Source organism: Botryllus schlosseri, chromosome 2 (genome assembly GCF_051294905.1).
Source record: "Botryllus schlosseri isolate E-star chromosome 2, Bs_hap1, whole genome shotgun sequence".
Taxonomy (NCBI): domain Eukaryota; kingdom Metazoa; phylum Chordata; class Ascidiacea; order Stolidobranchia; family Styelidae; genus Botryllus; species Botryllus schlosseri.
The window spans coordinates 10,063,466-10,090,477 of NC_137237.1; the positions used below are offsets into that span (position 1 = coordinate 10,063,466).

General features: G+C 40.5%; 2 protein-coding genes across 2 annotated transcripts; both read right to left on the reverse strand.

Moving 5' to 3' along the window:
- Nucleotides 1-1,650: 1,650 nt before the first annotated feature.
- Nucleotides 1,651-13,734, reverse strand: LOC145433436 (growth hormone secretagogue receptor type 1-like). Its single transcript, XM_080310538.1, has 7 exons — nucleotides 13,525-13,734; nucleotides 8,749-8,877; nucleotides 6,787-6,916; nucleotides 4,500-4,628; nucleotides 4,293-4,432; nucleotides 3,400-3,623; nucleotides 1,651-2,014 (listed from the first exon to the last, which is right to left on the reverse strand). Exons 1-7 carry the CDS (start codon nucleotides 13,611-13,613, stop codon nucleotides 1,734-1,736), a joined length of 1,122 nt encoding a protein of 373 aa, XP_080166664.1. The 5' UTR covers nucleotides 13,614-13,734; the 3' UTR covers nucleotides 1,651-1,733.
- A 4,807-nt stretch (nucleotides 13,735-18,541) lies between these two features.
- LOC145433437 (growth hormone secretagogue receptor type 1-like) lies at nucleotides 18,542-26,673 on the reverse strand. Its single transcript, XM_080310539.1, has 7 exons — nucleotides 24,175-26,673; nucleotides 22,091-22,219; nucleotides 21,896-22,025; nucleotides 21,507-21,635; nucleotides 21,298-21,437; nucleotides 19,383-19,612; nucleotides 18,542-19,323 (listed from the first exon to the last, which is right to left on the reverse strand). The coding sequence occupies exons 1-7, from the start codon at nucleotides 24,255-24,257 to the stop codon at nucleotides 19,076-19,078; spliced, it is 1,089 nt and encodes a 362-aa protein (XP_080166665.1). The 5' UTR covers nucleotides 24,258-26,673; the 3' UTR covers nucleotides 18,542-19,075.
- Between the last annotated feature and the right edge of the window lie 339 nt (nucleotides 26,674-27,012).

A 27,012-nucleotide genomic window follows, 5' to 3' on the forward strand; every position in this document is an offset into this window, starting at 1 on the left:
GCGCAAATAAAATTTCAAATAGCATAAATCCGTTTAAAAATAATAATATTATTTATGATGATTTACGAAACATTTTGAGCCTACTTCAAGCCTTCAAAATTACGGACATTTAGGCAAATTTTAGAATTTCTTTCCGGACGTAGTTTTTACAGTGAAATTCCGGACATATCCGGGAAATTCCGGACGTATGGCAACCCTGCTTACGCAACTCCCTGGGAACTCATAGCGAATCAGGTCTCGAGTTGAAATTTGTGCAAAGAGCAATTTTGAATGACAAAGAAAAAATGTGGCCTATGGCAAGCAAAAAAGGCGTCAACAAAATCGCTATGAACTTGAAGAATTAGCAATAGTGTCGAAAAGGTGTCGGAAAAGAAATGACGATGCTCTAATTGCGATAAATTGTACCACGAATGTCCAGACACAAATTCATCAAAACATGGAGCTGGAGCTGCGGAACATGATACAGAGTCGGATGACAGCCAGGAAGAATACACATTTTCTGTTGGTGGTCAAGAAGTTTGTGATGTTTAGGGTTGCATGTAAAGCAAAAATCAATTTAAAACAATGACCTTGATTAAAACATGTTTTTTTTTTAGTCATGACGTCACGAATACTCATTTGCGACATCATAGTGGATTAACATGGACATTTGAAAATATAGGGTTACTATAGCCCCTTTGACGAAATATCTGCACTATATAACTGTTGAACCGACTACTTTGAGGGTTCCAACCATCCCATATCGATACAAGTCGCCTACATCGGGTGGCAATTGTCCGTAGGCTCATATAACATGTTTTTTGGAAAGTATTTACACAATTATGGCATGATTTTACAGCTTAAAAAAAATTTGAAAGGTTTTTGTTAAAAAACTGTTCAAAACATGTTTTAAACAAAGCGTTTTAAAACACCATTTGTTTTAAATGCAACCCTACTGATGATGGTAATGCAAGCTGGAACGTAGACGGTGGGGCATCAAAGCACATGTCAAAGGTGAAAGAATCAATCTAGGACTACAAAGAATTTGAGGTTCCTATACCCATTACCTATTCACTTAGCCGATGGTAGCACCGTTCAGCCTTTGGAATCGGAAAACGTAAGCCTTGAAATGTTTCTTGAAAATGAAGGAAATCTCATTGTGACACTTAAAAAGGTTTTATACGTCCCTAGTACGTAACTAGTACGTTGAGTCGATCGGGTTCAAACGCTGTTATTCTGACTCGTGCTTTACATGCACTGATAAGAATCTGTTCATTAATGATGACGTAATTTTGGCCTTGTCGTCTTATGATCAACTAACTGAAGTGGAGTAGAACTTCGTCTCTAAATTTTGCATGGTGGGTATCGGTGAATCGCAATACTGCATTAAGCAAGATCTGAGAAGTGTATATATTTGCACCATAAACGATACATTTGTAATTTGATTGATAAATATGGTTAGTCTGAAACCAAAATGTGTTTCCTAGATGTGTAGTTAAACGTGTTTTTGGTAGATGCTTGTTTTTTATATGTGTCAGCGAAAATTTGGGGTTCCGCCAAGGCTTGCATATAATCGTAAGTGTTTAGCAGGTTAAAACGTTTAAGGACCACTGTCATAGATAGGGGTATACTTTGCTACATGTTCCTGAAAGAACATCCATTCATATGTACGGCGAAAAAAGAAGCTGTAATTGCATAGTCGGTTATCGAATGACCTATAACTAAATGTAGTCTCTCAAGCACGACATTCATTGTTAGCCTTCTGGAAGACGGGAGCTCTTGCTCGGAGCACTCCGATTGTCAGTGCTGGAACGTTTTATTGTCCACATCCCCTTCAGTAAGACTTTCTTCCCGAAGAGGCCGAAAACAAAATGCTTGGTGTGCGCTCGCATTTTGGCTGACCCGATGTTGTAGAAAATCGGATTTAGGCACTCCGATAAACGAATGAAAAAGTATTCCACCAATCCAAAATGATAGTCGACGTGGATCGTATAAGGAGTGTTGGGAGAGTCGTGAACGCTCCAAAATTCGTACGCTGGAATCGAAAAAAAAACGGATTATATTTGGATTTAGACAAAAGCATCGCAGAGACGGTTGTAGATTATAAAGAACTTTAATAAGCGCTGCTATCATTTTACATGGCATTCTCTGTATACAGGACCTTTGTCACGATGAACTCAAGACCAGCCTTGCTGGGGATCTTTCAAAATTAGAAAACCTATTGAAATTGTGCATCTATACGTAATCATCACAGAGCAGAATGGTTGGTGAGTACTGAATATAGTAGTGGCATGCTCCATCGATACAAAACACGAGGGGTCTACGTCCTGTTTAAGTGTTAGATTGGTCAGAGGCTCAGTAGCCTACTCGTCGACTTCCTATACGCGACTCTTACGACGGCCTGCAACGAATGTCGGTCGTTGTATAGATCGGCCTCATAAATCGTTAGCAAGAACATTGGCGAGGTGTATAATGACCAATTTTGATAAGTATGCATACAAGTTGATAAGTTAGCAAAGCTGCGAGTAGACTTGTAGAAACTACTAGATTTTCAGAAAGCGCAGCTAGAACTAGAACTACTCAATTTTCAAAATCCGCAACGAGAACTAAATACCTAAATATTAATGTAACATGTTCGGGCGGAACCCTTTGTTATATTGACTTCGTTGCATGATGCTTTTACGTGACCTCCTATATCTGCTATGTCAAAATACATGGAAATCGCCAATAAGTACCAAACTAAAAGACGCACATGATTTCAAATTGGCATTTCTTAACTGGCAAAGAACTTTTCTCTGCGGAATGGCATTTGTCCTGTAGGGTTCTGATTACCAGGACAGGAACAATCGACGCCAGCCATTGAGGTGCCTATGGACAATTAAACATATATTTATATATATCGAAGTTTTCGGTCAGAACAAGGGCATTCCTTTTCGGCCAAGGTCTTCTCGCTGCTGATCGTTCTGGCATACTTCTCCGAGTCGTATGTTACATGGCCTATATATGTTGGTGCGTCGTAATGGCCCACGACGAAGTCACCATTTCCATAAATCATGCGTATTTTTGTTGGGGGAAGAACACCCCCAAATCAAGATTTATGACCATAATGAATCGAGTTCGCCCCCCCCCCCCCCCCGGTCCTGACTCCATATAGCCGTTTTAACGCGCCATCGCCCCCTATCGCCCCCTTCGTTGTTTTCCCGCCCTATCGCTCCTTCATCCGTTTTCGCCCCCCTATCGTCCCCTTCGGTATATTCGCCCCCTAGACCGCCAAATCGCCTACGTTGGGAGCCACTGAGTTAGTTAGTTAACCATCAACTAACTAAATGGATAGTTTGTACAAATCTGGCTTCGAGTACAATTTAGTTGTGTTGAGTAAAACTAGGCGGTTGGTCGTCAGTAGAAAGAACGTATTAGCACCTGTGAATGGAACGTATCCTACGAGGAAGGAGATGACAATAAGGCACAACTGTAAGACAGCTTGTTTATCTTTTCTTTTCCTCTGCGGGCAATGCACGACCAAAAATTTACTGCTTCCGTACACAAGGGTGATTGTAATTGCGGACACGAATGTTACCACGATCATCGGAATGTACATTGCTATTGCGTAAGCAATTTTTTGATACAGTCGATACTGATCGTACCTGTAAATATAGGACACATGATAAGTGTCATAAATTGCCATCCGGTACAATCTGGTTATTGTCATTCATCCTTGGCATTGTGCCTGAACGCACAATAATGGCCCAAGGGTATTGTTTGGGCGACAAAAGTGGACATGGCCTTTGCGACCGAATCTCAGGATAAGGGATATGGCTGATTATAATGATACTAAAATTCAGTATACTTCAGTGGTTTAATTCACTACCACTCGAAGAATATGATATGATAATAGATAAATCGCTACAACCCGTATCACACAGGGATAATATTATAATGAGGAGTTCTATAATTCTCTTCTTTGCAACCGTCTGCTGTTCATACCGAAGGCCAAATTGCTATTCTTAGCATATTTCGTATATACCATTTACAGCACAACTTATAATCGACCATAAATTTGCGTATAATTAGTTCTACTACTACGTCTATAGACGAAGTTTCCTATACGACCAGAACAGATTCGTGTGTAATAGATGCGCTATGAGTTGATATGGCTGGCTAAGTGGCTATGGACGATATATCAGACTGTAGTTGGCGGATAGTATTCGTAATAGGATATGAAAGAACGCTTGCGAGACTGCGTTACAATATACGAAGGGCAATTAGACAAGACCAATCACGGGCACTTATATCGGACGGAAGAAACTCCTTACCATTCCATATTAACAGTACAAGCTGGCCATCGCGCATCGGGACTATTTCCGTACCGTTGACGCTCCCGCGCCCCAACCCAAATCCAGAATGGGACGAATCCTCCTCCAACACTGAGCAGCCAAATGACTACGATTAAAATCTGTGTCAGATGCATCGGTAAGTGACAATGCGCTCTGGCAAAGGCGTGCATCGAAAAGTATACTCACTCTTCCGGTTGATGTCGAGACGCTTTGAAAAGGAAACGGCCATTTTATTGACAAGAAGCGAAGGACGGAAAACGTTAAAATGTGTATGGCTGTTACGAAATTCGTCATTATATCCACTGACCAATACACCTGGAAAGCAAAAGTATAGTTGTATCAAATAATTAGGATCAGCTTTTTGAGGTCGAATTACGGCACTAATACGGTTTCATCGTGGAATGATGAAGAGAAAAGGCTCGTACGACTACGGCATCATACAATTCCCCGCCCTGACCCAAATTCGCAAGTTCTTATTTTAGTCATCTGATGTTACGACAGCATCTTGATAAATCGTGACCCGCGATGTTCATTGCGGATGGTAAAATAGACTTATTCCCGCCTAAGTGCGGTATAGTTGTCAACATGCTGACATCACATTAGAGCAGTGGTTCTCAACCGGTGTGCCAATTGGACTGCTCAGGTGTGCCGCGAGCAAATGTGGTAAACTATGTCGAATTATAATAAAAATCCAAATTTTGAGTATGTCATTATTGGTTTTTAAATTGAATTTACCCGATCAAGACACTCGATGTACAATCCGATTCAGTGAACAGATATAAGGATGTCGAGGCGATCTTAGTTACGGTATCTCAATCCAGCATCTCAATCTGACATCCCCATTAGGTCATGGAATGGGTCTTTTTCTGGGCTTTGTATTGGAAAGACGCTCTGAGCACAGCAACGTATAGGGGCGGAGAATCTAATAAATCTGCCACGCTTCGTAACTTTGCTACTGCGCTGCCATGAATCAAACTGGGGCCTCCACCGTCAATGGGTGTGATACGCTAGTTTGCCCATACATAGTCTTAGCATTTAGGACGATGAAAACTAAACTCGGGTAATTGGACCGTGATATTGAGGTGTGGCCGAAGTGTTCACCTTTTACTTGTCACCCCCATCAGAACCGGAGGCAGAACAAGGACATGACACAGGTTGATGACCTTTTCCTGTTTCTATTTGTAGTCGTATTCTTGCCATTTCTTCGTCGTCGATGATCATTTCACACCATACCGATATTACTTATTTTGATTCCTGATATGCCAACTTATAGCACGCGGCCCACTTTTTGTAAGACACTGATTTTGCATATCGGAGGACGAGTAGGAGCCTACATAAACCTCCAACTCCTAAGAAGGCATTCTCACCATCGAGAAATGAAAGGAAGTGATGTTCACGTTTACAAATTAGAATTGCCAACATAGCCAGTCACATTGCGATTGTTAGGTAGCGTGCCAGCACTGCAGGTAAAATGTAGGCTCCGGGCCCTACGTTATGTTGCAGGCGACAAATTCGAGAATTGAGAAGTAAAGTTAATCAAATTATATCAGTTACAAATTTCCCCGCCGCTGAGGTTTATTATCCCGGTTTGTTGGAACTGCAATTGAACTGCGGGTGGCTGCCAGTAACACTCGAGGTATACTATCCTCACACGTGCTATTACACGATCTGCTGGGAAATGCGTTTGGCATCCATGTATTATACACTTCGACGCCCCTGTATTTGTTCGTGGCGATCGTGATTGGACTCTTCGATGGGACGGTTCATTACATCGACAATGGGGTAGTGGGCAGACTTTATTGCCATGCCAATCTTATGAAATTAAGCTCAGCCTGAAGTTTAAACGAGATCTCAGCATGCCAGTTAAGTGGTAACAGAGGTAATAGCTGATAATTCCAAACCTCATACGGAAGCGGAGAAAGTTCTTCTTTCGGCCCGCAATAAAATTGCAAGGGAATGTTTGGGAAGAATTGAAAACGATTCTCATGTCAAATGATACCATTCGCAGACGTATTTATGAGATGCCCGAAGAGATAAAAGACTACTCAAGCATAGAAAAGCCTTTGATTGCTCCGAAAAGGTAGAAGTATTTCGTCAGTGACCATCTCTGTAAGACTATGGTTGCTGCTACACGCATTCAGGTAGTTTGCCTGTGCCGTAAGCCAAAAGAGTTCAAAACCACTGTGCTAGTGTGCCGCGAACTATTTTTCATTTTCAAAGTGTGCCGCGAGGTCAAAAAGGTTGAGAACCACTGCATTAGAGTGATGACGTCTATGACCGTCCGTCATAATAATTATTCATGTAATTATCTCAGATACTTTATGTCATAGTAGTTTATTTAATAACCAGCATCAACATCGCGCCACTGTTATTCGCAAGCATATTTGTTTATAATCGTTTGGCAAAACATCCGCTTCAAGTGAACGTATATGCTTTGGGGTACAAAACATGACTCCACCTCTCTGTGACTTACCTTGCAAAGTATGGCGGGAATCTTCCACTCATCAAATCCCAGCGTTCGTCGATACCAACACAACGGGCTCACCAGGGTGGACAAGAGGTCGGAAATACACAGCGATAGGATGAAGTATGAAAATAGATTTCTAGAATGCAGAACGCGTAATCACACAAATGACAAACCCAAATCGAACGTAACACAGTAATTAAAGTGTCGTCGACAGGGCTGGGCAAAATCGAGTACCTGAGTGATTCGATTCTGAATCACGTATTACTCTTCGAGTCGAGTCGAGTATTCGAGTATCACTCATAATGACGTCACAACAGAATGTACTATGTCAAAGTTCAAATATGTAACTTTTATTATAGATAACTAACCTAGGTCCTAGGTAGGCTAGTTATCTATACTTTTATGCCACCACGAAGAACATAATGTCTGTTATCCGTCACATTAAAGATACTTTGGTATTTTTTCGACCACCCCGATTTCATTGAACTTCTTGACAATGTTGCGATCCTCTGTCGCCAGAAGGAACATCTCTACACGCTGGGAATCTGCCATTAGTGTTGTTGTGTCGTCCGGCTGTTTTACAGCTGATATTGTGCGCGTTGTACCGTAACCGTGCGTTGTTTACTCCCGTTCGTGACTCTGTGTACTTGTCATTATTACGTCACAACCACAAAATTCTTTCTTTATTTCGAACTTGGTTGACCTCATTTACAGGCGGTCACTCCTGAAGAGGGCCAGTCGAAAAGCTTCGAGTGGAATAAATTTGCAGTATGAACGTATTGTTTGCTGCAATTCTGAAGTTCTGTACTCCGAAAAACCTATGTCTTGTGTGCTTCGACACGGCCAATTATGGTTTCAAGGCTTCCTTAGTGGAAAATATTATCCAAGCTATACTTCTCGTTAGCAAACTAGCTTTCAGTTGCGAGGAGCGTGTAATTTCAGTACTCGAAAAGATCGTCTTTTACTACTCGAATCGAATCATTGAAATTATTACTCGATTCAGATTCAAGTACTCGAATCATTGTGCCCAAAGAGAGAGTCTCTCTCTTTCTCTCTCTCTCTCTCTCTTGTGCCCAGCCCTCGGCGTAATTCCTCACGAGTGTAAATAATGCGCCCTATACGGTTGGGGTGTGTCGCAACTAAACTCCTCTACGTACGAAGAAAAATAGTAGACTACCCAAACAAGCGTTGCATTTAAAACAAAAATCAATTCAAAACAAACATGTTTAAAAATTGACCCTTGTTTGAAACATGTTTTTATTGTTTGTGTGTTATTCTTTAATTGTGAAGTCTCGAACCTGAATTGTGACGTCACGAACCATTGTTGTGACGTCACGAACATTTGTTGTTGTGACGTCACGAACATTTGTTGTTGTGACGTCGCGAACATTTGTTGTTGTGACGTCACGAATCTTTATTTGTGACGTCACATTGGATTGACATGGACAATTTAAAATACAGGGTAAATATGGCTCGTTCGACGAAAAGGGCTTTGGGCCAAAAACATATTTAACCAGGACTACAACGTTATGCAGCAATTTTACGGTCGGGGTCATCATCATCAGAACACCCATTCCGTACCAATGATCCATGTCTACGTGCTATAACTGTTGAACCGACGACGATTTCGAGGGTTCCAGCCACTGCACATCGCATACGTCGACTATATTGGCTACAAATCGCCCGTCGGCTCATACTATATGTCTTGTCGAAAGTATTTACACAAGTATGGCATAATTATACAACGTTTGAAAAACACACAATTTTTTCTGAAGGCATTTGTTTAAAACACTGTATAAAACATGTTTTAAAACACCGTTTGTTTTAAATGCAACCAAAATCCAAACCAAGATGATATAATTTTGAACGTGAAGACGAAGCATGAATAACCACTATGAAATGATACATCATTCCACGTGTCCTTCAAATTTGTACAGGACAAGCTGATGAATAAATGATATATCTTACCTCAATCTAGCATATTTCAAAATGACAATCGCGGTGACTAAATTGAGTAGCAGTCCGATTGCAAAGAATAAGAAAATGATGATGCCAGATATCCAAATGACTTCATCACCGAAAGGTCGCGAGAAATATCTGAAAACGAGAGAGAGTCTTTATTTTCATGCGACCAAAATACGTAAAAAAACAGACGGCAATGATGGCGGTACAGAAAATATGCATCCACACTTGCACAGTATATTCGGTATCAGATAGGAATGATCGATACGACCGTGAAGGTCAACTAGCTTCGTTAATGTATACAGTCGCGACCCATTCAACTCAATCAAATTGGAATGGTCCACGATATTATGGCCCTAAATATAAGACGTATCATCATCATTCCATATTGTTACAACAACATATAGTCGCTATCAGGAACGCGTACGTACATTGCACGCAGGATATCAACAACAAATTCAAACTTAATGGATAGCAGTAATATCCGTCACGGTCATGACCCTCGTGAAAATGCTTTCAAGAAGATACCATGATTTAATTTTTGATTATCTATCATTTCCAGTTTCGCGAATGTTGGCCGAAATTGGTTTGGGTTTGAATATACGATATTTGGCGATACCCCGTTTGGGTTGGGATTCTAACGTAAGATGGAGAAACATTCAAAAAGTTCAATACGTAGCCTACTTTCAATTGGGGATGAAGTTTGATTTATATATGACAGGAAATAAATCCGAAATCATATGTATTAGTATGTGTATTACATATAGCTATAAATAAAACAGGATGGATATGCCGCTTATCATAAACAGGTCAAGTTACAGGACTTCTTTCAAATCATCTCTAAAGAGACGTCACTGCATGGGGTACATTTATCTTTACTCTGTGGAGGTTTTGAAGAATGTAAATTATTTAAAGAGGGGGTCATCGTCGAAATTATGATGTGAGTATAATCAATCTTCAAGCGCCGTTACTTGAGAGCTTTTCAACCGGCAGTAGGTCTATCTATAGTGACATTGAGATGTCCACATAGCATACGGTAGCTGCTTCACTGTCAATCAGAAGTCCAATTTAGGACTCTGTATTCAATTCAAATACTTAGCGTACCTGCCATTTGAGCTCGTGTGTTAATAAGTAGGAAGTTTTGTACACGCGACGTCGCAAACGTACTACATCGTGTGACGTCACTTTGTTAACTCTAAATATATAAAGCCTGAATCGTGTAAACTGTACAGTACACAAATAGTATACAGACATGGATACACAGAAAATCTCATCACGTCACGGCCATCGCAACATTCGAAAAAAATACATGTGTATAATTCCAAGTATATAATCGTAAGACTGCAAATTTCGAACAAGTTCCTTGTTCATATGTCATCTCTGGCATTCCTCATAACATATACGCATGATCAACGGCGCATCACAACTAAAACAAAGGGGCATAGAAATTTCCGAACTTATATTGTCGTGACCCGCCGGTTGAATCAACTATTTTGCTGGTTCATAACTGTAGACAATCGGTCAATCCTCGTATATATGACAATTCCGTTGTTTTCGAATGAGGATTGTGCTAGAATAGATCCCTTGTGATTCGTAATATTATATATAATTTGTAGGCTTGACAATCAATCATTCCACGAAAACAAAGATTTAGATTTTGCCACGATTTGACCGGTAGGCCCGCAAGCGATAAAAGTCTTGAATCCGCCACATGAACCCAAACTGAGTTTGACACCCCTGCTCCATATTATTCTCCTATGGCGCTTTCTCATGTTGCCGACAACATGCCAACCACGTCTGATTACTGCTACAATGTTGTCGATTGTGATTACGATTACTTCTGAATCACACGATAACGAGTACCATTGCATGCAGAATCTCACAGTTATCGACTACTAGATGAGATCTTTCGAAATCTCTGCTACTTGCTGACGATTACCCCTGACGTGCATGAGTGTCAGTCGAACATATTTTGGTTTAGGTCGATGTAAATATATTTTTCAATTACAGTGAAAGTAATCACGGTTATTCCTGGATATATTCATTTTTCTACTTGGACTTGATTGAGCCTTGAACAGTGAACACATGTTCTGATATTCGAACAATTAAACTGAGACTGTACTATGTGGGAACAAATTTTAGAATATTGTGACATGATTTGACATGTCCCAATATATCAATGAGTAACTTTCACGATGTCGATTAGTTACACCCGCAGGTATTACGACCCGTGCAAACCAGAGTTAGGAGAGTGGCTGATGGCAGATTTTAATTGTGAGTAAAGAACGAGTGGTGTCAGCTTCAAGTAGGACCAAATATATTCAAATCTGTAATCGAGTAAGGAGAATTTTTGTAGTTTACATACTTGCCCACCGTCAGCGCTCAAACTGCTGCAATAAATTGGCACGCACACTAGCATCAATTCTACGAATTGTGACAGTTTCGATACGCAAAAAGGTTGAATTCTGGAATAGCGGTGCCTGTCTTACTCCTTTTACGAGTTATAGCGGTACCTGTTGGTGACCAGACCATATGGCATAGCAACGGTTTTCTCGGCAATACTGACACATCGAGTACTTGTTAGCGCGCGCGTACGGCTTTGCAATGTCTCGTGAGATCTTGGTGTCTTTAATTTATTTGTCTCGTCTTTTGATCATCATCATTATCAGTCTCGTTTTCTCTCCATATATATTTAATTGCTAGACTCGTTTTCGTTGGTTACTTTGGTGAACAGACGGTTGGACGATTCTTGGGATAAAGCATCGTTGTAATTCCTACTTTGTAGTTTGTACTCACTTTATACCTTATATTTCTGCGTACTGCGTGCTGCCATTTGTGCTGTTTACGTTCTACTAAGCGTTAATTTGTATTAAAAGGTTGTTTGATTTACACCGGCCTTACATTCTACCGTCGAGATTAGACAGGCTTCTGCGCCACACGCTTATTTCGTGTGCCGCGCAGAAACAGTACTTTGCTAGTACGTGCGTATGGGCAAAGTCTAATCATGACCGATTCAAATCAGAAACTCACAAATTCTCTTCAGTAGAATAGAACTATACCACTTTTCAGTATTGTTGACCGAAATTTATAGCAAATAATAGTCAACCAAAACTCTATACACGTTTATGTTCGAGGTTGATGTCATTTCAGTCACACCATTAGCATGACTCAGCATGATTCCTACATAAGAATGTTTAGTGTTAACAGAAATTAAAATGCTCGCCTGCGCTATGACTTCAAGTGAATAAGAATATCTGAACCCGAGACCGCCTCGCTCATGTCAGCTAACAGTTCTGACTGATATTGGGACCCGTCATTCAACATAGATTGAACCGATGGTTAATACCATATACATAATACATGTATAGTTGTATACCCTCCCGATGCGATTTGCCTTTGGCTTCGATTCGAAATGTATGACTCGAATCTCACGGAAGGGCCAATGAATCGAATCGAATTCGAATCACTGATACGTTTTGTCCATCCGTAGTCACGACGCAAGTTATGAGCATGGACATTGGCCAGTGATTGCGATCTAATAATGAGCAGTGAGGTTCACAAATCCGACGTCTCTAAACTGTCAAAGCGTGATGCAACGCACTATTCCTTGTAAAACTGAAAACTAGTACATTGAGTAATCGTTCTTTTAGATAGCAATCGATTATGCGCATAATAATCAAATACCATTAATATTATTCGCAATATTATCACATCTTCGCCCTTCTTCAAAGCAAAATAGTACAAGCAGATTCCACTGAATAAATATTAGTCGTCGCTCACGATTAACGGACCACGATCGGAAATATCGACTTAGCCTACCGACGCATGTCACTTCATTTTGATCGCCTGCCGTTTCAATGTTATCTTTTGTGACTTTTCAGTTCAGTGTGATTGCCTCTTATGGGCACAATCATGTGGTTTGTTGATATGATAAAATTATTAATCGACTGAAACCGAATATTCAACTTCGGTTCATAATGTCTCACGTCATTAGACATAATAGCGCAATCACTCAAGCCATTCAACACGCCAAATAGAATTTGGGAACCGAGGAGTCAGAACTATCTAGAGGTTTGCCGTAAAACTTCCCCTGCCTTAAGTGTTCCATCGCAACAGTATCGCTTAGCATTGCAACATTATCGATATCCGAAGTTACCTATACAATGTCAATGACGCCACGGCGTTACCGACGATCTTGCGTCCTGTTATAATTCCAACTTATGCTGTACCAGGCCTACGATATTTAAGCGCCGTTAGTTTGGTTGCGGAAGACTAACCCACAATTATTGCCACTTCGACGAACGTCATGTGATCGAATCAGCAGTATCATTTAATCATTTTTAAATATGAGCTACCGTGCAATTTTGCGAAACGGGAAATATAGAATTACAAATGGTACAAGAACGTACAATCGTACATTTATCGCGTGCATGTGATCTGACGGCCCGAGGTTTGGCATATAGTCTTTCGGTGACACTTGAAAAGTGTCTCTCAATCGTGACAATGAACTGCGTAAGTATCCGTAGAATACCGCTTGCCACAATACAATAGCCTTAGTTTCAAGATGGCAAACAAGCTCTCTGGTTTAAGCTGGCTAACAAATCTACAGAATCGCCGTGTTTCAACTTAGAGATTATGCTGAAACTTATCGCTAATTTACCTTCCATTACAGCATGTCTATGTACAGTACAAAGCAAAATGTTATTATTTTGGTCAATCGATTTCCTGCGAAATACTTCAACATTATCATACTGGACAGCGTAGCAGACGAATAATACTCACCCCTCAATAGTAGTATCAGATAACTGTAATCTACCCTCGGTGACTGTCAAAAACTGTTTCGCAGGTATGGTATTCACGCTGTTCTCCATTCACGTTACACGTTACATAGTAGTCGACGAAAAGACGTTAAATCAAGCCAAACCGATCGTTGTCTGGCAAAAGGCGGTCAAGGTATCGTGCATTAAAGTTATCGCATTTTCTCTCATTCCTGCGGTGTCTAGAATTTATTTTCGTGTTGAAATATCTCTCTTCTGTGAACTGAGTTTCGCCGCCCTAATTAATATCTTTCTTATAATGTTCTGACATAATTACGTCTGGCGCAAAAGACGAAGCAGGCCCTAGGGAACCATCATGAATATCAGTCGTTCTTAACATTTACTAACCCGCGGAACACTTACGCTAATTTACAACCCATCGAGTGACCCTAAAGTTTCGCACTGTAATAAAAGCAAAATTCTACCACAATACACATTTAACTAGACATCTAATACATTACTATACAATACTGACGCACAGACCGAACTGTGGATCAACAGAGTGTTAAAATAACGAAACCATAAAAATATAACTTTCACACAAAACGAAAACTTTATTATGAATATTTATTGAAAATCAGTCTCACGTCTGCTGCTCCCTTTCGGAGAGTAGTTCAGAATTGCGAGGCGTCGCCCAGGAAAGTGACATCGTCTCGTTCTGTCGAAGCGCACGCCGCGGTATCAATTGCTTAATTTCAAATGAGCTAGCAAGTATTGGAGATAGCAGTGCACTTCTTCCGTGGCATTTCAGAAGGTCGGGGTTTCGATTTCGAACTAAAAGACCTATTCCAAAACGTGCAAATCATAGCCTATTTCTCTGTCAATATATTGAATTCCAGAATATTATGCAGTAATTAATACGACGACGATACGACGGATTTTGTTACTTGAATAGGGCGAAAATTCGACGGCGGAAATAATCCCCTTGAAGATTACATGGGTCAATTAGCGGGAAACGGGCTCGTAATTTTAGGCACTTCCTCTCCTTTTACCGGGTGCTTCGCCCTTTGTGAAACTATATAGGTGGCAGCTGATGCTCTGGTGTGGTGCTGCCTAACGCATGCGAAACTCCCCTCCAACACACACTGATAAATATCAGAAATAATTCGGCGCGTAGGTTTTTTGTCTTTATTAAACATTTTTTGGGGCTTATCGTCAGTAAGGTCATTTGCGCCCGATCATGAATCAATTGTACTCTGCTTGGTCTTGGTCTTTGCCACGTCTTTCACTGTCTCTCGCAAGCGTCAGAGTCTGTCGCAGCCGATTTTCGCAAGCTCGACATTACTTGCATCAATAGGGCTAAAAGTACGTCACAGCGTATGCAGTGAGGTCGGCGACGAGAAACACAAATAACCTCCGACATATAGAAGTAGTTCGAAACCGGGATAAGAACCACTACCGTAGCTGTCGTGACAACGGTGCACAACCAACTGCGCCACTCACTTCCCTTCGACGTATAAGTGACTTCATCAACGGTATATTTTCACTGCGTCACAAGGGATTGTATTTTGAGCGAATCAATAAACTCAATGTCTGTCTGTTTCTGTCTGTCTGACATCAGCGCATGTCCTTCCTCTGACTACGTCAAGGAGTACCTCACTACAAGCAGAATGCAATATTCGAAGGTGATTTCTTGACCACGTACCCATACAGTTACATGCCAAATAACAGCTACATCCCGGCGATCATCGGTAGACCGAGTTGGTCCATATATAATATGTGTACAACATGAAATAAACGGTGGTGGAGATCACGTACCGTGCTCGATTCGTTGATGCCGTGGCGCTGCATGGGCTGCTCTGTGGTAATCCTACACAACGCTATTGCACATTGCTGAGAAATTATCAACAATTTTCCGGATCGCATGGCACTATACCTCAGCTGAATGTATCGACTGTATTATCGCAGTCTGGAGATAGTAATGCATTCGCAATTGGATAAACCGGACTTGAATACCTTTGCTAGTGGTTTCGGATCACATTTGTAATCTTCGAAAAATAGTCTGTCTGTGCCTCATGTAAATAAGGTTTGGGATATTGAATTACAAATGAATTAAACTGAATTGAGGATGACGTAACTGTAATGAAGGCGTTAACACAAAGCCACCGTACGGTTAAAACCAACGATCTATAACAGCGGCTCCCTAACTGCGTCCGTACAGCAATTGATGAGCGTCCGCAGTGAGAATTATTTTAATGATTGCGGTTTGTTATTAACTCTTTCTCAACTGTAATGCATGTTTGTATGATCATTAGTCTTTAGTTAGCTAATGTTTTAAACATACTATATGTACGATATTGCTGTCCTAGAAAAATTTGAAAAGTTTTTAGCGGATACTTCGAAACAATAATCAATGTTTTAAACATTATCTGTCATACACATTAGTCTTACGTTGTGTTTTATTATTCGATTATATAGCGTGTTTTGGGTGTTTCTTGCGGCATCAAAAAGCATCTATTATGCCGTTCTACCTGCTATCGGCGATTCGTTCCAATTAGAAAGAATGATCACTGTGCCTGTGTAATACAAGAAACATGGTCTACTAACCCTATACAACGGAGGAGTGCGACTGTCGCAATGTAGATGTAGTAGTAGACGGCGATGGTAGATAAGTGATATAGAATTTTTTGATTTTTATAGGGCCACGAAACACTTAAACCGGGGGTCTTAAACTCAAATTTGCTGGAGTGCCAATTTCCTATAGTTTTTGATGACGTGGCGGGCCGCAGCATCAATAGAATATGGGTAATGGGTATTCAATGTCTTTCCAAGTTGCCAAGTAGGCCTTATTTGACGGAACCTTGTAGAATGAGATTCCGCCCATCGTGAAAATGTGATTTACCATGTAGCATTTCACGCATGTCACTATTTAAATCTAATGTTTAAATATTTGATTACAATTGTTGTTTAACCTGCTTTCGACGAGTGGCCTGTGTGGGCATGTGGAAAAGTTAACAATGCCCTGCATGGTATTTCTATCAACTTATCCCCTTTGTCGTTTAGGAGTAACTTGGATTCCAAGAAATTGGCATGCATTGTTTTCTCCCTTTGCCTTCTTTTAACTTCTGATTAGTCTTCCAAAATGAGGATAGCTAGTAGCGACTTTATCTGCTATTCAACGCTACAATATTCTTCCCGTAACCAAAACGTTGCGAGAAAGAACTCTAAAACTCGTACGATGCAAAGGTGATGTGTTGTTGAGATCTCGATTACATCTGAAGTTCGTCGCCTATAGGTTAATTCCACGCAATCTTATTGAACATATTGCGACAACGTTGATCTGAAATTTTTACCCAAAATTAAGTCATCGGAGGTCACAACCGGTTATATCAATTAAATTAATTATTCAACGGCAACTGTTTGAATTTGGTCATTCAAAACACACCTACGGAATGTGCACTCTCAATCTCTGATTGCGCTCTGAATTGCTTGTCGCGATCGGAGCCCGGAAAAACAACTGAGTACAGTGTAGGGATGGTGTGAACCTCTGAAAGGTTCAGGTTCGTGTGAACGCGAACCTTTTTGAAAGGTTCTATGTGAACGCGAATATGAACCTCATGACATAACGTGACGTCATATTGCTAATTCCAACCCTGGATTTCTGTGAAGTGATAGCCTATATTAATGTACTTGTACATTGTATACGATACCTAGCGACGACTCGGCCCACATATTGCCGCAATGCTGAAATACATATTGACGTTTTAAACGTCGTCAAATCTATCATTCGAGGCAATATAAGCTTACGCCTTAACGGTCCAGGCCAGACCGGACAATGTATTCGGCGTCTGAGTATTGCTACACTGATAGTGAGCAGAGTGTAAAACGGGTTTCTGTACTTGCTACCCATTTTACCCCTTTAACAAGTTATACAGCAGATAGCCAACAACCCAATCGCACGGATTAGGTTTTTCTGATACACAAAACAGATGGAATCAAGATTGACCCTGTAGACCTGCTACATTTTTTACATCAGAAAACGATATCAATTTCATTGATTGGTTGAATAAGCATCATTCGCTGACTACCTACCTACATGTAGTGTATTTCGCTCTCGATATTGTGTGATTGCGGGTCAAGCTCACAGCAAATGGTCACTAAATATTCACAAACGGAATGCTGGATATTTCGAGCAAACTTTTGTAACAATAAAGCAAATAAATTTTTTGAGATTGTCAAGATGCATGCTAGTTTAGTGTTGATCTTTTTTATACTGCCAGCGCCATGCATAGAGTGGTCTGCAGTTGAAATGCAATAAATTTCAACCAAATATGTTACAATGAAGCGAAAATTGTAATATATGAAAAAGGTTCACAGTGCAGAACCTATCAAGGTTCGTTTGTGAACGCGAACCTCTAAATTTCCGAGGTTCACACACAGAACGCGAAGGTGAACCTCACGTTCACACCATCCCTACAGTGTAGTACTATTGCTTGTATTGAACGATGAAAGCGAAGATTTGTGCTTTAGTTATCAGCGTACAAAACTGATATTACGAAGTCGAGAAATAAGGCAAGACCGTAATCGAAACTAGGCGCAAATTTCATGCACAGTATCGTGACCACCACGCCAACATCAGCAATCCTGATCACGGCCGAGCGAGGGCTGCAGGCTTCAGTAATATTCCTCGACTTTGCTCGAAATAGTTCAGCAATTTTGTGGTAACAAAATATTTCGGGTCGGATTTATTCAACTTGGCGTTAAGGATCTTGACTCTCTCGACTTGTAAAATTTATTGTTCGTTTAGTTGTCAATGTCACATTTTAGTGAGAAGAATACATTATACATGACCCCAAAATATGGTATACTGAGTAAAGGAGGCCATCTTTCTTTTTCGATGTAAACACTGAACTACCCCAGCAATTATGCGTTCACCGAATCCTGTCATAATCGTAACATTTCATTCATAACTTATAACCTCTTATTCCTGCCTGAGCTATTAACCCCTGTTGCCGAGTTTGTGATATCGTGTGATAGACTCCTTTGATTTATACCTGTATAGTAAAAGCTAAAATATATTCCGAAGTAAAGGTAATTAACGACCGTGGCGCACCAGTCCCATTATGGGAGATAAGCGATTATTACAATACTAGAATGTGATCCACTGATGGAAAAGTTTGGACGTCCCAGTAATACACTGTAGCGTCCGCAAAGTGACCAGTCCTAATACATACTACATCATACATACATACGTCACACTATCGGCGAATGCCACGCTTGTTTAACCAAACATATAGCTAAGCCGTGGTCACATATCAACTCTTTCGTTCTTAAAAACCCGTGGTTTAATATTAATGGTCAGAAACCTTAAAGTTTGAAGAGATCATCCACAGAGACAATATGAAAAGATAAGTTACACAAGAATGACGACGTTAGCGGCATGAAGAGAAAGTTTATGGTTCAAATTGCTGGATGACATATTGTCCTAATTGCATTAACAGTAAAACTAGGATAATAGACGGAATAATAAATAGATAAATAGAATCGAACTAGGCTATCACTAGAAGCGGAAGTTCTCAACCTTCGTCGTCGCTACTAATATGATTGTTATTTATGGTGAGATCTCTTTCAATATTTCCTTTGCAGCATGTACGGAGATACTTTTGAGTGTACTTCCTCATCCGTGACGATCCGAGATTGTAGAACACCGGATTCAAACATTCGGACAGACGAATGAAAAAATACTCAGTGAGTCCGAAATAGTAGTCTACCCTTCTGATGTACTCCGTGTTAGTGTGACTCATCGTAGACCAAAACTCGTACGCTGAAAGCAAAACGTGATGGGTCACCCTCGCTTGGAGAGACTTACGGATCGCCACTTACCGGTAAAAGGAATGTACCCAATGAGAAATGACACCACAATTAGAATGAGTTGCGTGACGGCTTGTCTTTGTTTTGGCAGCCTTCTATCATTTTGTGACGTGCTAGCCCCAGTTTGTTTCATTCCGTAGACTAATACGGATGTCCAGATTGCAAGAATCACGACAAGTAGCAATGGCATATATAAAAATATTGGATATGCGATCTTTTGATAGGTTGTGTACATGCCGTACCTGAAACAATATATTTATAATGCATCAGTGGCCTTTGTCGGCATCGACGATTAGCTGAAAAGCAATTATCTTCAAAAGGTATGATACAAATTCTAATAGCATGAGTGACTGACAGAATGAGCTTGATTCGCTTATGCTTGTTCAAAAGTATCTTATACAATCACTAACAATCACATGGGGCCTACGATATCGTAGGCCACGAATCACATTATATAAATATGATTAATTCATCTGCCGTCTAAGAATTCTAAAATCAGTTGCGTTACGTGTATCTTTAGGCAATAAATGCAATACCTGCAGTGAACTCAGATTACGTGATAAGACATTACATGGACAATGACATATGTATGACTGTACAGTGTACAGTGTACATTACAAGTGTACAGTGTAAAGTTAACGAGTCCTTTTCTAAGACGGAAGTGTCACAGCGAACGCCAAGTCAAAACAGTCCCACGATTACATATTATATGAATAACTAGAGAGATAGTAATGCCCGTTGCTTGTGAGAGTGAGACCCTGGTTCGCAGAAGCCACACTAGACCGGGGTGGTGACATGCAATCGCAATCTTGAATTCAAGTTGATATTATGAGCAAAAAATGCAAACCGTACGCCCAGTAATTCTTTAATAATAAGTAAAAGCTGGATGAAATTCGAGTCCATTGCGAATCATCACTATTGATAATTATCATCCAAAATCCAAAACCGACGCGAGAATATGGTCATATCTTCCAATCCGTGTTCAATTGTCCATTGATCATCTACGCGTCCGTTTTCAGTACCAGCTCGGAATATTATCGGGTATTCTGATGCTAGGAAGATGCGGAAAATGTCTGAACGACTGCGGCATACCGTCACACTCGAATTACTTAAAAGTCGATGATGCGAAGAAGAATTAATCAGCGATGGTGAAAACTTCTATCTGGTTCCATCCAACTATAAGGTATGGGCGATTAGAGTAGCTTTATGGTAGACTTGATCCCATCAGAAAGTTAAGAAGATAACTGACGAGATTGGCCGGTGTTGCGATGGTGACTGGCTAGCTAGTGGCTGCGCTGTTATTTTTGAACAACCCAAATAGACATGCATAAGCATAACCATGCGGGTGTCTGTGTTTTTGCAGTTGTAACCAAGTTATTTTTGAACAACCCAAATAGACATGCATAAGCATAACCATGCGGGTGTCTGTGTTTTTGCAGTTGATTTAGCAAGTTCAAGGCATACTCAGTGGATCGTCTATTACTGGGGAAGGCTCGGATTTAGATTCTTTAGCTGCGGCCGACTTTTTGGCAGATTTCGAAGGCGCCTTCTTTTTCTTAGACGAAGTTGTGGCGAAGATGTCATCCATGCCGTCGTCATCATCAAAAATCGAATTTCCAGCTTTTGGCTTTTTGTCAGCTTTCTTCGATTTCTTTTTACTCACATAGATGCGAACCGCGATTCACCCAAACATGTGAATGAATAATCGTATTCCGTCGCTTAATGCTATGTCTCAGTATCTACCACTATAGGTTCCGTGGCGTTTCACTCCTTTGAGCAAGCATAAACCGTTAAAAAGAAGTTCAAGTCATTATTTAAGGTACCATCTTACACACGTGTAGGCCTACGCGTAGACTTCCAGACCTACAGATGTAATAAAACTATATCCCAACAACGAATACGTTGAAATGCAAATATGCAAACTGACCATCGCATATTCGTCGTGCAAGCCGGCCACCTTGCATCTTGAGAATCGCTGTGGCGATCTCGAACTTTACTATGGAACCAAAGAAAAAACGGCACGAACCCGCAGCATACACTGATGAGCCAAATTGTACATATTGTTACCTGTTAACATGCGATCATGTTTTGAAAAAAAGGCAACTTATACTGCATTGTGTTTACGAAATCACTTACCAATACCATGAATAGTGTTATCTTTTTAAAAAGGAAGGGCCATCTTATGGATATCAACCGCAGGCAGGCGAAAGAAACAATGTGCATAGCAGTGGAAAAGGAAGTAGTGATGTCGAACGCCCAGTAGAACTGTATGAACGAAAGCATGCGGTGAAAACGTATTTTTGCAAAACCACTGCGCCGTGTTTGGGCTTTTATTTACACCCAATTCTGCAATGTATACAATGTGCACACACCTACATATATTAGCCAGATATTTTCGGTGGGAAACGTGCCCTTTCAATTGATTTCCACTCGAGCGATCACGGCGGAAGTGTGGCTCGCAGATAAAGGCAACAAACTTACACATTACTATGTGACGTCAGTGCAACAATAATGTAACACCTTACTCGACACAGTAAATCGGGCAGCTCCCAGTTATCAAAGCCTACCGTCCGCCGATACCAAAACAGTGGACTGATGAGAGCAGATATCATGTCCGATACGCAAAGAGAAAATATCAACCACACAAACGCGTTTCTGCAATAAATTACATTCGATTGGAGGCACTGTTGGAATGCTTGGGTTAGTAACGCTTTGCTCACCTCAATTCTTTATATTTAGAAATCACCAGGACCGTTACCAAATTTAGGCAGAAGCCTGCGAGGAGAAACGCCAGAATGACGACAGCCGATATCCATATCACTTCGTCGACAAACGGCTTTTCGTACGGCCTATAAAATGTCATCAACATTTACGTCGGAAAACGTGTTTATAGGATTAGTGAACAAGAGACTAAGCTTTAACATGCGATCAGCGTGATCCACGGTATGTGGGTGAACGCAGGCGAGCATAGCAGCCGAATCGCGCCTGCTCTAGAATCGATTGACTAATTTTTCCAATTCAAAATAAGTACGACGTATTGAAATGAAAGTAAAGTAATATAACATAACACACACTATGTTCACTGTATAGGATCACATCTGGTAACCATTCGCCCCGCATGCATCTTATTGCCAAGAGAAAAAAGAAGACGCAGTGAGGGGGTTTTCGTGCAGTGTGGAATGTTTTAACACATGATCTGGTGGGAAGATCCCGTAACATCGACTGCAGTTTTAAAAAGACACCTGAGTACCTGTATTCTAGACTTTTAAGAGCTCTAAAAACTTAGAAACAATAACTCAAACTGAGGCGTGGCTTTGTGTGATAGTCATCCTTGTCCCGTAGGATTCACTCAGAAAGAAGAATTTGAAAATGACACAGGTGTCTGCGGTATATGGCGTTCCAGCGAGGATATCTCGAATCACATGTTGTTTACGATACTGATAGACGCGCAGTGGTCGTAGGATTTCCCCTGTTGAGTATGGATATCTCGCGCCCTCGCGTCTGACGGCACTAATGACGGTTGGCAAAAATTCGAAACTGCGATTTCACTGACAAAATGAACTCGCTCGAAGTCCTTGCCTAAATGAACACCACGCAATCCTATATTACATCTATCATTCTTCCGGGGTCAGGAGATGGATGGCAGCGACACTTTATCTAGCGTTTTCAATTCCGCTCTATTGGATAAACGACGCGACACCGTTCCGTAACGGCGACTCATCACTAAATCCCTAATATTCGTCAGTAATATTTGTGCTGACGCAGTAACGTTACAAGTTCAGATAAATTCTGCTTATAGGACTTGAGATGCCGTAGTCCTCCTGTTGCATTTGATAATAACATACTATAGCTTTTGCGGTAATCCTCGTGAATACGAAAACTTGTGTACGCCTGTATAGGTGAATTTGACTCATAGACAACTAGAAGCTACACATATTTTCATCCAAATTATAATAGAATTACTGAATTCGCGAAAGCATGTCAGTTGAATTAAATTCCGAATTATAAAGATGAACAACAAAAATCTAATTCAGTTCATATAAACTCATAGTTCGTTCTGATAAGCTTAAGAATGGCAAATGCCTATACACAAAGCTTGGCTCGCTACGCAATACGAAGTTCATCAGCAGCATTTTCAGGATATCCATAAATTAGATTAGAATTAAAATTAGAGCACGGAAACACTTCACAAAATAGATTACAATTGGAATTAGAGCATATAAGCATTTCGCAAATTAGGTAAGAATTAGATTATAGCATTTCGCTCTAAATAGTCTAATTATACATCTACAAATATTATCTAGTTGACCAAGTTTTCTACGACTTGCAAAGAAACTAAGAGTGTACTCATCGCGTTAAATACAGACCTGAAGTTGAGGGTTTGAAGACTTGAAACTTATCACCTTCCTGGCCGTGGCTACACCACATATCCCAGATTAGAATAAAAGTATATTATTAATATTAATAGCGATGTTGACGAGACAACACTTTAGATCAAAATACCATTGAAATTTGATCTCCACTATTTCGGCTCTACTTCGTACAAGCTAATGTGAATCATGTTACGACAAGAGACGGACATTTTGAATTATCGCTGATTCGATCCAAAAGGAATCAGGATTCCCGAATATCAGATCGACGGAACGACCACCCAATTCATAAATACGTTGAACTAGAGTCGACCGGCTTAGGTAATTTCCAACACAGGCGATTCTGAAAATTGCAACGCCTTACGTTAGTGCGCCCTATTCTGCAGCTAGTTGGCTTTCTGCGATACTGAAGCTCATGTGAGATTTGCACTTACGGCGTCGAAGATTCGTTGAGCGATTGAAATCCGTGACTATTAGCCGTCGCAGTCGATGAATTGTAAGATGACATCCTCAACATTCATTAGCATACGCCATACGTCCACTAATTATACATTCTGAAGTGTAATAGTGTTATTTACAGCGTTGCATGCCATTCTGATTTATGGGTTCTATACTTCTATTTATGTCTACTGTGCGAGCGGCCCTATATTCCAACAAATCAAATCATACGCACTCGTAGACCATGATGAGTGTGCTTCCGAAAAGTAATAACGTATTCCTAAAATTAGCTCAAGAAACTTTGACTGTCTGTGAGTGCCGAGAGTCACGTCTCTGCTAGCGTATGGAATCTTTGTATAAATTGTGTTGTTAATGTCGATGTCCTGTGTTTAGTCAGTGCATCACTTTAACGTAAATAACCGCGTGACGAATTTACAGCATTTGCTGTCAATTTAGAACTCATGCAGCTCAAAAATCGCAATGGTATAATACCCCAATATGAGCTGGATTTGGTCACAGTATACGCATTGCGCATAGCGCTCGGCGTATGATATTTGTGCACGTCAAGCTAAATCCATGTTTATCAATGGGAACTGCGGGCAGTTGACCTTATACTGCTGCTTCAAGTCACGACATCAACACCAAACTGCAATAAAATCAAAAAGTACTGATGGAGCGGAGAGTTTCGAGAAATAAATGCACCGAAAGAGTTTTTCAGAGTGGTGATAACGTGAGGGTTACGCCGTTATACACTAGTCAAAGTGCACAATCAATATATAATGCAAGCATCTGTGGTCGGGGTCGCACTGTCATATAAGTCTTTTCCTAAATAAGACGCAGCGTTGGTTTAAGTAAATCTATTACGGTAAAATTACTTTCTTAACATCTCCCACTGTCTTTGGTGTGGTGGGTTGGTAATTAATGCGATGGTGACATCTTTTTGCCGTGGCCCAAAATAATGGAAACTAGAATGGTCTGGTCATTTAATAATAATGAGCCAACTTCCACTTGTTCACTACATCTCTTACTGTCCGCACGATGCACATTGCACACACAGGATTAACATTACGGATAAAAAAAGCAAGCATATAAACATGCAAAATTGTATCGCCGTGACTAGCGTGCTAGGAGCGACTGTTTGACGATCTATAACTGTATTCACTCGTCGAATCATTGTATGTATATTCACCAATTCCATGGCTTATTGGCTTTGCTGGAATAAGGCCCTGATGATCTGCAATAATATATATATATATGTATAGGAATGATGCGATGAAGCATTGTACTAAAAACAAAGTTATTGAATTGAGGGTAACATTTTGGTATTAGCGCAAGCATTAAAAAAGTTTGCATCTGACTCGCAATCCAAATTGCGTTTGAAATGCCTGATGTCGTGGTTGTTTGGTAGAATACTATTTCGCGGAAGCATGATGGATAATAAACTCATCCGATTATTTGACATATATATAGATGTGTGAGGTGAACGTTTCAGAACCTACTGAGCAACTATGGGTATGCGAAATCACATTTTCCGTCCAGTCTAAGAGACCGGTAGGCTACAATAAAGGCATTTGCCGATAAGAAACTGGGAGTCGTGCTGTAGTCTGTATGTAGGCTACAGTGTCCGGTATTGCACAGCCAACAACAAAACAACCAACGTCATGTGACTATAATGATTGTACAATCTCGATAATGTGACTACTCCAGACGGTAAATATTCGTTTTTGTGATTAGTAACGCACGGTCGTCGCTAGTACAGCTCCGGGCAATCTGTAGATGTTTTGCGCTGACTGTTCTTAGGTATGTCTTGTCGTCAAGTACAGTATTGATATTACTACTAGTTTACTCTACGGGAACATCGCAGCGCTATCATTCGGATTTTCTACAAAATTACTGAACTAAACTTCTCATGCGTTTCATCCCAGAATGACTGCAAACTATGTTCTGTACCTGACCCTGCCTAATTTTTCTGCTACAAACATAGGGAAATTAAAAATAGATGAGCTCTCCTTCCCGTACGCCGGTATCGTTTGCATCTCGCACATATGTTGTGGCAGAACACTCAACTTTACTGAAATTTTCGATTATGTGTTGTTTTTTTCGAATCAGTGCTACGCCCCGATGATCCATTGATTTCCGAAAACCGTGAAGAAGTCCGCTCTTTCTGCTTACTATTAACAGTATGACGACGATTGGGTGAAATCGTAACCGATTTGGTTAACGTGTTATGATCTGAAAATGGCGTAGGCCTTCCTATGACTCAAGCTTATAGGCTAGTAACTGACATCCAGATAATTTACAGCATTGCCGTATCGGTCAGGGATACCTAGAGCTAGTTTTAGATTTCCCTATGTCGGCGGAGGGCATTGTCTATATTTCACGCCTTATCGGAGCGGAAAGATGCGATTCTCGACTGGTATCTTGCACTACGTCACCAGTGGATGTAACATTATACTAGAAGCAGAGTGAATAAAATAACCTCTTGCAAGAATGATTGTCACGCAATCTGCATGTCTAATGCTTCGCCAACTAATACTAAATATGTAGGCTAAATAGCAGTGGCAGTCTATCCTCGGGGCTAGCAACGCATTTTTTGATAGAAATCATGATTGGCATTATGTAAAGGAAAGCCTATAATATGTAATGCTTATTTATGTAGTCCTGCTGTCCGGAAATATTTAAAAGTATCTTAATTCAATTTTGTCACAGCGACATTTCGAAGTAGCCTACCTTTCGCATTTATGGTGTCGTTTCGTGTTATTCATAGGTCGCTTCATTGAATGGAGACCAGGGAACTGATACGGTACGGTACGATAAGATTTATCATAATTCGT

Excerpts from the sequence above, each read along its gene's own strand:
- LOC145433436 (XM_080310538.1), bottom strand. The coding sequence starts at position 13,613 with ATGGAGAACAGCGTGAATACCATACCTGCGAAACAGTTTTTGACAGTC. Across the intron at positions 8,878-13,524 it reads TCTGATACTACTATTGAGGG|ATATTTCTCGCGACCTTTCG; the intron begins GTGAGTATTATT and ends TCTCGTTTTCAG. Across the intron at positions 6,917-8,748 it reads TTGAAATATGCTAGATTGAG|AAATCTATTTTCATACTTCA; the intron begins GTAAGATATATC and ends TCTGCATTCTAG.
- LOC145433437 (XM_080310539.1), bottom strand. The coding sequence starts at position 24,257 with ATGTTGAGGATGTCATCTTACAATTCATCGACTGCGACGGCTAATAGT. Across the intron at positions 19,613-21,297 it reads TGCACGACGAATATGCGATG|GTACGGCATGTACACAACCT; the intron begins GTCAGTTTGCAT and ends ATATTGTTTCAG. Across the intron at positions 19,324-19,382 it reads TGGGTACATTCCTTTTACCG|CGTACGAGTTTTGGTCTACG; the intron begins GTAAGTGGCGAT and ends TTTTGCTTTCAG.